Here is a 13327-nt window from a genome sequence, read left to right as displayed (position 1 = left end):
CTTTGTGTCCATTCCATGGCCAGCCTGACTAACCAGGGATGCCGGGAGCTGCGGGCATCCTTCCCTTCCTTCCCTGGGTACCCTCCCACCAGGAGTGGAGCAGAAATCCCGGTGGTGACACCCCCTTGGGGACAGCAGCACCATGTCCCAGCCTCGGGGTACCCTCAGAGCTCACAGCAATATATCTGCACGTTCCTCAGTCTCGTTTTTGTCCGTGTTTGCATCGTGAATATTCTTTACAAACCACTGCAGCCATTTAGGAGGCAGCTTATGATGATGGGACCAGTGATGGTTTTCCTCTGGTACAGCTGCCCAGGATGGTTCTGCCATGGTCCCTTTTGAACCACAAAGTCAGAGGTGCTTCTCTTGTGGGGTTAAAATCCCCAATTGTTCCATTACCCCTCAGCCTTTTTCCTACAGGCAGACAGTTACCTACACATGCCACAGCCTCCAGTAACACATTTCAAGGACATAATTCCTCCAGATCATTGCACTGCAGGATTCACAGACAGCAGTTGTTTTTTCAACCATTTTCCAGGACAGCCATCATCAAGATGTTTTCGCTAACAAACACTAAATAGGTAAATTCTTCACAGTTACAGCTTTTAATTTTTATTTCTATTTATTTCATGCAATCCCTGGTGGGACAGGGCCCCTTCAAGGCAATGAACTTGAGCTCACAGGGCTGTGCCCAGGATCAACTCTGCTCTGCTCTGTGCAATTCATGGAATCCCAGAAGGGTTTGGGCAGGAAGGCACCTTAAAGCTCATCCCAGTCTCACCCCCTGCCACAGGCAGGGATACCTTCCACTATCCCAGGTTGCTCCAAGCCCCATCCAACCTGGCCTTGGACACTTGCAGGGATTCAGGGACAGCCACAGCTTCTCTGGGCAACCTGTGCCAGGCCTCACCACCCTCATAGGGCAGAATTTTTCCCCAGTATCTCATCCAACCTGCCCTGTGGCAGTGGGAAGCCATTCCCCTTGTCAAAGGGCACTCCAGGCCCTTGTCCCAAGTCCCCCTCCAGCAATAGGTCCATGTCCTTCCTGTGCTGCCACTTCTTTTCAGGGGGTAACATGAAATTTCCATGCAGCCCTTTGGAATCAGGGCTCAAATAAATCTGAGATGTAAAAGAAGAAAACAACTAAACTTCAGGAGAGACAGGTTAATTGTTCCGTTAATTCTTTCACAGCAAATCTTTTTGAGTCCACATGCCACATCTGACTAAACTAGTCCTTGATCTCTCAGATTAGAGAGAACTCAGGTCATTAATTTACTTGCCTGAATACCAACACAAATGGCCTGATACCAGGACATGTTTCTATCTTCTTAATCAGAGCTGATAGTTCAAAACCAGATTTATCCCACCTCAGGAGTGCAGTGATTGTCCCAGTCCTGGCTGCACCAGTGGAGCCCATTCCTCCTCTGCTGGGCACAGCAGATCTCAGATTTATGCAGAAGCAGCAGAGATTGCTTTAGGAGGACTTTGCAGTCACTGTCTGCTCCCTTCTCTGGTTTCCAAAGCCTTATTTCTGTGTGTTTCTGCCTTCATCTCTCAGGTCAAGCAAATCACTTGTACTCCTGACCCACATCTTTCTAATTTACTCCAGAGAATGCTCTCCTCGAGCTTAATTGCTGCTATTACCTGTTGCTCATCCTCCACTGGAATATATTTCAGTGATTTCAGGGTAATTTTCAATAAATGATGATAAGGCTGACAGCAGCCTCCTTCCCAGTGCCTGTCTCTGTTCCATTTGCCCCTGAACTCTGGAACACACGTGCTTTTTGCCTCCCAAAGCAAAGCCTGTGGCTCACAATAACCTCAGTGAGTGGGAAGCCCCAAGAGGACTCACTGCAGCTGCTGGCAGATGTTGGGAACATTTCTGAGCCTGCTCTGCCACCACTCAGGGCCTTGTGCTGCACACAGGTCCTTGGTGTTCCCCTGTGCTCTCCTCTCCATGGTCTGCCACAGGTCAGAAATTGTTTGACAACACTTTAAGGCACATGGTTGGGGCTGTCCTGTGAGTTGTGCTCCATGGTCCTTGTGGGTCTCTGCCAGCTCAGGATATTCTAACTGCAGCTACAGCAGTACAGTAACACAGCTTCTTGTGCTGTCAACTGCTCAGCTCTCTCCAGCTGCTCCCAGCCTCCCACCTAACCTGTAACTCTGGGTCTTGGGAGCATTTTTACCCCAAATCCTGGTGTTCCTGAAAGGACTGGGTTGACTCCAGCAGTACCAATATCTACATTTGAGGCTCTCGCATTCTCAGTCAGTCCTGCCCCAGCCCTCATTCAGTATTTCTTCCTTCCAGCAGACCCTCTGAATGGCATCCCCACCATCACAGGCAGCTCTGTATCTGCCAGCTCAGCTCCAGCTCCTGGAGCAGGGACAGACTCACTCAGAGACAGAGCTAATGTCCCCCTCTGAAGGACTCACAGTGTTTTGACACTCAATTTTGGTAGACAGAAGCTCCATGTTCATGACTTTCTGTTCTTTACCTCTGGGTGACATCTGCAGGAGGCAGTGGAGCTCTGTAGGGGCAGCCAGGAATGTGCTTCTGGGGGCAGGACTTCCAGAGAAACTCTCCAGACTGTTTCAATAAGGCTTTTTTTCAACTCCAGAACTCACAAACACTTCCTGTTGGCAGCTGACAAAACACCAGCCCGTGTTCTCTCCATTTCACACTCTGGCTGCAGGAGTTTTATTTCAGCTGCCCTCCCTGTCCAAGGGACTGTGCCAGCTCCAAGCAGCCATGGAATGTTCCTGCCCAATGCTCACACGTCAGGCTGCTGTCAGTCACTTGGATCTGGTGACCAGCACCCCTTGGGATCTCAGTGCAGCTGAGGGTGGTTTGCTCCTGACTGGAGTTTTGCAGCCCAGCCCACAGAGCAGCATCTCCATCACAAATCCAACAGCCAGGGTAGCCATGGGAACACCACAGCTGAGCTTTGGGACCTCAGCAGCCACAGGCAACACCCCCCACACGTCCACAGACTTCTTCAGCTGCCACTGCTGAGCTGCTCACTGATACAATTCTAAATGTTTGACTGCTGTCCTCCATCTCCCTGGAGAAGGGACTGAAAATGCTATTTACAGATCAGACAAAACCCCTTATTATTTTCCAATCTTTCTGGCATTTGTGACAACACCTAGAGAAGAAATGTGTTGCGAGCAAAGATGAATTAAAAACCCTAAAACTTCTCTTATGAGGACTACTTCCTCAGGCACAGGAGGTCCCCAGGGAACACAAATCCCACACTCAGCTGCATGTTAACTCCTGCCAATCCCATCAGCTGTCAGCAACTCAGTCTCTTTGACAGATAAACTGTGGATTTCGTCTGAACAGACAATCTCCTGATCCCAAAGATAAATTATCCCAGGATAAATTACCCCTGGAGATCATCTGGGAACATCTCAAAGTGGATCTGGAGATGGGGTCAGGTGCACCTCAGCATGGCAGCTGGGGAATGAGGCTGTTAGTGCCCTGCCACAGAACAAAAATTAACCAAAATTCATAATTAGATACAGCCTGATGGCATTGTCTGGTCTGCAGATAAGATGCATCTTTGGAAAATCCATTTCACTGGAGATTCTGAGCTCAACATTATGGAAGGTGATGATGTCCAGGAAAAGCATCTGAATATTCACAGGGTGAATGCATTTGTTCAAAGGAGATAAATTTATATTATGGATATGTAGAAATTGTACTTTTAAATGCGTTAGGTTACATAAAATCTTACCCCTGTGAAATTCTGGGTACAGAAACATTCTTCTCAGGAATCTATGAAGTCCTCACTTTTATTCTTCCCCTTTATGTCTTCTTTTGTTTTCATAATTTTTATTTTTTAAGAGGAAAGTAACAAATGTGTTGCTTGGGATAAATATGATATACACCCACTGTAGCCCTAACTCCTAGGACCAGGAGTGCTGGCAAAACCAGCAGAAGCTCAGAGCCATGCAAGTAACAATTTCCCTTCTACTCTGCAATCCAACATGACAACTTAATAGAATAAAACAGAACAGAAAAGAACAGAACAACAGACCAGACTAGACAGGCTAGAAGTATTTCAGTTGGAGGGGACCTACAGTCATCAACTGCCTGAGCACTTCAGGGCTGACCAGAAATTACAGTGTGCTGTTAAGGGCATTGTCCAATGTCTCCTGAACACTGACAGGCCTGGGGCATCCACCAGGCTCTGGGAAGCCTGTTCCAGCATCTGACTTCCCTTTCCATAAAGAAATGCTTCCTTATGTCCAATCTGAAACTGGGAGTACAAACTGGTGTACTGATACTGAGGAAGCAAATATTTAATATAAAGTATTAAACAAGATGCACAACTCCAACATAGGCACTGTAAAGAGAAAACTGGGGTGTGAACATCAGTCCCCCCATCTCCTTCAGCCACTCCCAGTATGAGCTGTGCTCCAGCTCCTTCACTGCTGTCTCACAAAGAAACAAGGGTGTCATTTAAAATGTTTCTGAAACACACAAAAGCTGCTCTCAGGACAGCTGAGATATGCAAAGAATTACTCATCCTCTCCTTCAAAACATCTCCAGCACCATTATTTCACTGGCACAGCCCTGGGGCAGGGTTATCCACATTTACAGCCACACCATCCCTTGGAGCCAGGACTGATTTGAGGAGATTCAACAAGAAATTCCTGGGGTATCCCAGCTACTACCAGCATTAAGATTCCAGCTGTCTCCCACGGAGATGAGATGAAAGATCCAATCAGCAGTGGGGTAAAATCCCCCTTTGCTCTTCACCTTTATCCAGCATGTATACCCTGAACATCTGAGTTAGCCTGCCAATAATCCCAGACTGGTGACATTCCCACAAAACCAAGGATTCTCTCAGTGCCCCCTGTGAACTCTTTACCTTCCTGGTCTTTGCACTTGAACTATCTAACCAAGGAGCTGGAAGGGAAACCTTGGGCCAGACCCCTGCAAATCATGGAGAACACAGAGAGCTGCAGCAGGCAGGTCACTGTACTCCCCTGTCCACCCCTGAGGGAGGCTGCATGTTTGCATTACTGTGCCTTACCTTTTCAATTTTTTCATCAAGCATTCTGAAGAATTCTTGTTGGCTTTCGGAGATGTGCATGCTGGAAGGCAAAGGAACAGCATCAGTACCAACAGGATTTTTTTCCATTATAAAACAGCCCAGGGTTGTTGAGGGGCCCAGCTGTCAGCTCCCACCACTGTGAAATTAAATCACTTTACGCTTTCATCTACAATGGCGATTTTTAATCTTTTTTCCCCTATTTTTTGTTTAACCACAGAAAATGACTGCACTTAGCTCTGTGTACATGTGCAACACTCTGGGTGGTAACTGGGATCCACGTGCATCCAGAGGAGACTCTTCCCTTTTCCAGGCTGACTGCAGGAAGTTAATAGCCTAGCACCTCTCCCCCTGAGCCCCTCTCTGTCAGGGCAGGAGGTTTTCCAGGACTGCCAACCTCACCACCACAACATGAGGTTCAAGACTGTGTCCTCTTGTCCTGCCACTTGTTATGGGGGAGAAGAGACTGACAACTGCTACAGCCTTCTGCCAGGGAGTGCAGAGCCACAAGGTCCCCCTGAGCCTCCTTTTCTCCAGGCTGAGCCCCTTTCCAGCTCCCTCAGCTGCTCCTGGGGCTCCAGACCCTTCACTTCAACTAATTCTTCAGCACCAAGGGGCTCAGTGATATGATTTTGCATTAGTAAAGAGGGCTGGAAAATGCTCTTTTATCACTGTCTACAAAATGCTGATGGTCACACAAGACCACAGGTCCTTCCCCAGGGGAACCTGCAAGCTAAAAACCCAGAAAGGGTAAGGAGACAAGGGTGAGGATGGATGGCAGGTGGTGTTTGGGGTGTTTATTTATGTTAAGGGATGGTGAGAGTCTCCCTCCTGCAAGGTGAGGCTGGAGCATCCTCTGGAGCCGCAGCACGGAGGAGCAGGTGGGAAATGTGCCAGGGACTTCATGTGCAACACAAAAAGATGCAAAAAAGGGAGGATGGGGACTGCAGCCAGTGGCAACAGTGATGCCAACCAGTCAGAAGGACACAGGGCTCTTGGAGATTTTCCCCAGCACAGAAAGCTGGCTCAGATTGCTGAGTTCCCACCCATCCCCTCTTCCTCAGTGTGATCCTTTCAGCTGTAATGAGTTAATGCTCTCCCTGAGAGCCCAACAAGGGCTGCACTCCCCACAAAGCTCAGCATTGAGCCCTCCCTGCTATGGGCTGAATGTATACAAAGATCTGCTTATGTGGGACATAAATGAAGCTCAGTCCACAAGAGGAGGGCTCAGAAATGGCATTAAAACCTAAAGCTGGCAATTCAGGAGCAGGAACAATTCACCTTTCAGTGGCTGAGGGAGTTCTTGTCCCCAGCTGTCTGCCTGCTCCTCAGGTTCCCACCTCCACCTCAGATGGGGAAGAAATGCTTTTTTGGGACAGCTGACCCCACCACCTGCACATTCAGGTGCCTTGGAGAGGGATTTTAGGGCAGTGCAGCCCCTTCTGAGTAGGCAAGTGCTTGAAAAATAGTCTTGCCTTTACAACATCATAAATCCAGTTTCCAATAAAATGAGATAATACTGTAGTGACTCACCCCAACCATAATTCATAAGAAAATAAAAGAAGGCAAAGGGAAAAAAGGAGTATTGTGTAGTCATATTCCTGAAAATTCCCACAGGATGATCCTACAGATCTGGTCTAGTGGCAGGCATCCTCATCCATGGCAGGGAGGTTGGGTTAGCTGATTTTTCATGTGCAGGGGGAAGCCCCAAAGGTGTGGCCGGTACCAGGACTGGGTGTAAGAGGAAGGACCAACCCTTCTCCCTCAGCCAAAGACTCCCATAAAGCCACTGCTGGCTCCCTACATCCCCTGGTTTTAGAGTCCAGGGCTCTGGATGGAAAAATCTAAATCCTCCTGCAGGGGGAAGAGCCCTCACAATCTTACTTTTCAGCTGACATCAAAATATTGCAGAAGAATTTATAATTTGGTACTTAGTCCATGTTCCATTCAGAAGTAATATCCATTGGACAGAACAGTACTTTAAGATGCATCTACTGATCTATCTATTAATTTCTGCTCTTCCAGCTTTTCCACCCAATGCCACCCCACTCTGCAGTCAGAATTGTCATTGGTTTTGGATGACAAATGTTATAAAAAAAATAAAATACTGTACATTATAACAGCTGTTTGCTGACTTGGCAATTAGCAACTCAAACACATGTAGCCACCTCAAGCAGAAATGCAGTGGTAGGCTGGGCAAAGAGCAGAGCCTTGGGCAAACACTGGAGAATCTACCCAACAACCTGATGTTACACTCTGCACCTCTCTGGGAAGCTTCCTTATTTTTGCATGTCTGTAACAGAACTATTTATCTCTGCCAATGCAATGTAAAAAACAGGCTTTTTGGTCAGTTCTGATTTCTGCAGGGACTTTTCAAATTAGAGTTTTATGAAGGAATGGAAGCCCTGGATCCATGCAATTCCTCTGCTGTGGGTGTACCAAAAGAAGAACAGCCCTTTTTTATCCCAGAGTAATCAGCCTCATGTTAGAGCATCTTAAACACATCTCTGACCCTGCTGGGAAGGCCTGAGCCACAACAACAAAGTACAGCTTTGCTGAAGAGTGCTTCTACCTCCACCTCCCTACCATTAATTTCTTTGCAATTACATCCAAAGCACTCAGCTTTTCCCTTTGAAAAGAGCCTGAATTGCACTGTCAGCTGATTAGGAAATAACTAAGGTTTTCAGATTTGAAATCATGTTCAAGGCACTTGACAGGCAGCAAGTTTAAGTCAGTAAGTGCCCTGAGGGCAGAGCACAAGGACCAGCATTTTCACTGGTGCTCAAAACCCAAATCCCAAACCTTTATCACTTGTTCTTCACGAACCCCATATGTGGCTCTGTGTAACCTGTTATTTCTCAGACAATTAGTGATTAAAATGTAACACTGAGTTAGAAAAGAAGTGAGTTACTACTATCAATAACCAGCTCTGCCACAAGAGGTAAATATTTCATGTAACACTGACTGACCCCAGGCAGAGCACGGGCAGAGAACTGCCAACCTAACAGGGAAGAACTCACAGCTACACAACCTTTATTTTAACAACCTGACCATTCCCAGACCCAGGCAGAGCAGCTGCTAACCTAAACCAGGAGCTAGCAAAAACCTCCCTGGGACTGACCCAGCTGTATTTAGGAACACTGGTGGTTATAGAGAAGTTTGTTCTGTGTAAGTTGTACAGAAAGCTGAGAAATGGCACAGTATCTTCTGTTAGACACAACATGCATCTCACCCTTCTTCAAGTCCTGCATGTTTGCTGTGCAAAGGAGAGGATCCTTCCCAGCCTTGGGACACAGGTGATCTTACCTCTAGTACCTAGCTCAGCATGACTTTAGGGCTGGGCTGCTGGAGTCATTATTTGGTCTTTGCTACACAGACACTGCTTGTGTTTATTTGTATTATGACTTGAACAACAGAAATTGAACTTACTTTGCTCTGGGTTGATGTACTAATCCTGGGATCTCTTTGTTAGATTTGAGTCTTGTGTTTGAACTGGCACTTTTTTCCTGAAACACACAAAAAGCACACATCAGTATTCATTAAGCACACAAAGGGTGACAGGCATTTGTCATCAGGGTGTCACACTCGGCTGGGTCCAGGCTCTTTCTGCCTGCACAACTGAATGAGAAAAGCTCAGCAAAAATGAAATTAAAGGTAACACAAGAGATGAAATGACCCCAGGTGGGCGATTTTTAAACGCCCTGGGCTGGGTGGCATGCAGAATTGCCTCTGGGTCACTGGATGAAATCCAGGGATCAAATCCATGCTGGCTGGTAATTCTCCAGCGGTCCATGGAAAATGAGGGGTGCTCATATCATACAAATCAAGAACAAGAGCAGCCTCCACCTTCACCAGAGCAAGGCATAGCACTGGGAGGCAGTCCCAGAGTCACCCAGCACTCTCAGGCTAGCTCAGAACAGAGTGGGGAAACATCAGCACCAAGGACCTGTCTGCAGGAGGAGCCAAATGTGCCAGTGAAGAGCAGCAATGCAGACGTGACTGCTCAGCCACAACACTGGGCACAGGGGGCCCAAGGAAGCAAACCAGCTCTGGAGACCCCAAAAATAAGGATGGGGGCTGCTGGAGAGTCTAGAGAAGGCCACAGAGATGCTCCAAGGGTTGGAGCCAGGCTGGCAGAGCTGGGGGTGCTCACCTGGAGAAGAGAAGGCTCTGGAAAGATCTGAGAGTCCCTTGCAGTGCCTAAAGGGGCTCCAGGAGAGCTGGAGAGGGACTTGGGACAAGGGATGGAGGGACAGGACACAGGGCATGGCTTCCCCCTGCCAGAGGGCAGGGTTAGATGGGATACTGGGAAGGAATTTTTCCTTGTGAGGGTGGTTAGGTCCTGGCACAGGGTGCCCAGAGGAGCTGTGGCTGCCCCTGGATCCCTGGCAGTGTCCAAGGCCAGGCTGGACAGGGCTTGGAGCAACCTGGGCTAGTGGGAAGTGTCCCTGCCCATGGCAGGGGGGCACTGGATGGGCTTTAAGGCTCCTTCCAAGTCAAACCAGACTGTGTTTACAGACAAGAACACAACCCTGTCCTTTGCAGAGGACCAGAATCATTAAAAACATCTTTTAAAAGGCCTGGGAGGGAAAAGAGAGAGTTGAGAGCCAGCACTGCTTGGTAAGACCATCTCATCATGCTCTGTAACCCAAAACTTAGTGCACACACACATCTATTGTCCCCAAAATCCTTCAGAGGGATACAGCCCCTTCCAGATCTTCCCAGTGCCATGTGTTAGGGAAAGCTGCTGGTGCAGCTGGGAGAGGTCTGAGTCAAACCTTAGAGCTCATCCACTCCACAAACCCCTCTGTATTTCTCAGGCACGTCACACCCATGGCAATTTAAGAAACATAAACGCAAGAATCAGTGTTTTTGTGGGTAATTCTGGAGGTTTTATTTAGCCTTACTTAGTCTTTAAATGTCTGAATCACACCAAGATTTTGGAAAGGGCTACTAAATCACTGAACTAAAAAAAAAAAAGGAAGCTGTCTAGCAGTTAATATTTTAATGAATAATTCTACAAGGGCAGTAAACGTCAACTGCCTCAGCATATTTAACACTGTTTAATACATATCTTCTAATCCTCCTAACCAGGGAGCAGTGCCTTGCATGAAAATAGCAGAGAGAGAGAAACAAGCCCTCCTCCCAAGCCTTAACAAGGCTGTGTTTGCTACACCCCAGCAGCCACTGCCTGCTCAGGATCCCATGGTACCACACCAGAGCAGCAGAACAAAAGGCAAAATCACTTTTTTCAAAGCATCTTCTAATCCTAACAGTGCCAGGAGGGTGTGACATGTTGTGTGTGACGGACACATGTGTACACAGACACACAACCCATGAGCTCATGGCTGACTCACAGCGCTGGCAAAGCAAAACAAAAAGAGAGGGATGGCTCTCAGGGAGAGGACAACAAAGCCATAAATCAGCTAAAGCCCAGCCTCCTGCACCAGGTGAGCTTTATCCTCACATCCACTCCATGGGATGGCAAGGGGAAAGGAAGACTCTGATCTACAGCTCCTGTGCTGGGAGCTTTGATAAATCAAGGCAGAACAAACTCAGCTCTCCACAGCTCTCCTTGTGGTTTGGTGTCAGTGCAGCTCTATCAGGAGATGGAATCAGCCAAATCCCAGCCTAAAGTAACTTAGGAACAAATAGAAATACACAAGTTGCCTTCTCACTGTGGATTCCTGAGCAATATTCAGAATATTAACTGACACACGTGGGAAAAGAGAAATAAAATTGCTGTGTAGTTGACTCTGAGATTCCAGTTTTTACTCCTTCCCTCCTATTGCTCCTGATAATTACCACACCTCAATTATCTATTACAATTCTCCTATTTAAGCAAAGAGTATGTCACCTTCTCCATCTGTTGCTCAGCAGGAACAGACAGAAAAGGAAGAGTTAAGAGAAAATAAAACCCAACCAGGTCTCAAATTGGCTCATTGCTTTGTTTATAACTCTTATTTATGGCAATGATAATTCATTGCACTGATTGAAATATCGGCTTGGACAAAAATAGATATTCAAAAATAATTCTTCCAAATGTAAACAAATAGAATATATTTTCCTCATCACATTGAAGACAAACTGACTCATCAGAAATTAATGGCTTGGCTTCTAATACTAGGCTAACAAAACCAGCTTGAAATGCTTTAATGCAGTCAGATTGTTCTTCCAGACTGACTTGACTTTGGCTGAAGTGTCACTTCTTGCAGTCCAACCTCATTTTCTCCCTTATTTAACATTAAGTTACCATGCACCAACAGAACCACAACTGGTTTTAGAGACCTAATCTGTTGCAAATTGAAATGAATATGCAGAAGTTTGGTTTTAATCTAGCTCTGCTTATAAGGATTATGTACAATAAATGCAGTAAATACTGCCTGACACCACAGGCTTGAAAGGAAATCCCCCAGGATGCTGCACTTGTAGGCAGCAGTAGAAAATAAAAAGGAGAATAGTGGACATTTTATTCCACATTATTTTGCAATTAATCATTATCAAGGTAAGGCTGTCATCCAATCAAGGTGATTTCATGTGATAGATTTGTTAATTATTGTTAATTCCTCCATAAAGGATGCACTATCTCCAGGATTTCAGGGCACTAACAGATGGCAGTGACTCTGCTGCCAGATGCTATTAACACAGCAACAGCCACTACTGCCATTATAATTAAATATCTGTCAACATTTCCCTTGATGTCTCCCCTCTGATGAACCCATTTCTAGAGACATGGGAACTTCATTTGAAGTATTTTGCTTTTCTTCATAAGGCTGCCACAGATTGACTCAGGTAAACTGCTAAAAGTCCTTATAAAATAATATTCCTGATTTATATCAAGATGTCACTTTTCAAAGGAGACAACAGCACCTTTAAACTGCTTTCCAGACCCAAGCAAATCATTATGAAAGTCACTTAGAGGAAAAATGAAGTATTTGTTTTCTTTTTATACCATAAAATATTCTTTAAAATATTTGTACTTGAAAATGAGGAACCAAATGCATCAGATAGAAATAGACTGAATGATGAGATGTGAAATTTCAATATGCCAGCCCATAACCTCACTCATTTTTAACCTCACTCATCACAAGCACCAGCCTCAGGTAGTAATATCTCACATGGGCTGTCTGGATCCATCAGGATGAACAAGGGACAAGCACTGACCTAGGAGATTTTACTCAAATTTCCTTGCTTTACATGTACATAAGGGCTCATTTTCCTGCTATCCTTTGGCAGGAAGAGAGCCTCTCTTTTTTTTTCTCTCTCTACCTGGAAGCAAAACCACCTGAAAATGTTATTTAGGGCAACTTTATAACGAAGAAGTAAATCAAATATGGCAAAATCTCAGAGACTACTCAAAGGAGATTATTCTTGGATGCAAATTCATCAGAGGAATCACACTACCCCTGCCAGAATGTGTACAGGCATCCATGCCAGAAGGCTGGCATGGTGTGGATTGCCTGCACTGGATGGTGCTGACACAGGAGTCTGTTCTCCTCCTCTCAGTAGCGACACAGGGAGTAAGGAATTATGAAAACCATGGACCCATCTGACCATGAGCTCTGGAAGCCGCGCTGGGGAGGAGCCCGGTGTGCACACACCAAGCAGTGCCTCACAGGATCACTGAACACCCTGACTTGGAATGAACCCACAAGGACCAATCCTGGTCCTGCACTGGACACCCCCAGAACCACCCCAGGAGTGCTCCAGATGCATATCACCCCCACAGTACACACCAGGCACTAGAGCTCAGCAGTGAATTTAACCAGGAATGGCTTCTTGTGGTGAGAAGACACCTAAGAAAAACATTGTCACCACAGTCCCCTGTCCTGCTGCCTGGAGCACCTTGATCCTCACAGGCAGGACCTGAAAACATGGCTGTTATTTGTGCATTTGGGTGAAGCTCAAGGGTACATTTCATAATAAAACCTTGCCTTAAACAGAATGTTTTGATAAATATTCTTGCTGTGTCAGGTCAGTATCTCCTCAGCCCAGCACGAAGGAGTTGCCCATGACGCCCCACTCCTGCCAGTATCTCCATCCTTGGAGATGTCTAAAAGGTGTCTGGATTTGACTCTGGGCAGGAGGTTCCAGATAGCCCTGCTTGAGTCATGGGGCTGGAGCAGGTGACATCCAGTGGTGACATCCAGAGGTGACATCCAGAGGTCTCTCCAACCTCATCCAGCCTTTAGTTCCATGATAAAGTATAATCAGACCCTGAAAAAAAACACTTTTGAGTACCTTGTTGAGTTTTATCCCCAAGC

At 46.4% G+C, this 13327-nt stretch overlaps 1 protein-coding gene across 2 annotated transcripts in view; it reads right to left on the bottom strand.

The window, feature by feature from the left end:
• C9H1orf21 (chromosome 9 C1orf21 homolog) overlaps positions 1–13327 on the bottom strand; it is a 102530-nt gene that overhangs the window by 2487 nt on the left and 86716 nt on the right. For both annotated transcript variants that reach the window (XM_033067909.1, XM_033067910.1), the window contains exons 4-5: positions 8493–8569; positions 5046–5106 (exon numbers count right to left, since the gene is read on the bottom strand). In XM_033067909.1, the coding sequence (XP_032923800.1) occupies positions 5046–5106; positions 8493–8569 (138 nt within the window). The remainder of the gene's footprint in view (positions 1–5045; positions 5107–8492; positions 8570–13327) is intronic.

Source organism: Catharus ustulatus, chromosome 9 (genome assembly GCF_009819885.2).
Source record: "Catharus ustulatus isolate bCatUst1 chromosome 9, bCatUst1.pri.v2, whole genome shotgun sequence".
Taxonomy (NCBI): domain Eukaryota; kingdom Metazoa; phylum Chordata; class Aves; order Passeriformes; family Turdidae; genus Catharus; species Catharus ustulatus.
Note: the sequence above shows the minus strand (reverse complement) of the source record. Positions and strands in the feature narration are given on the sequence as shown.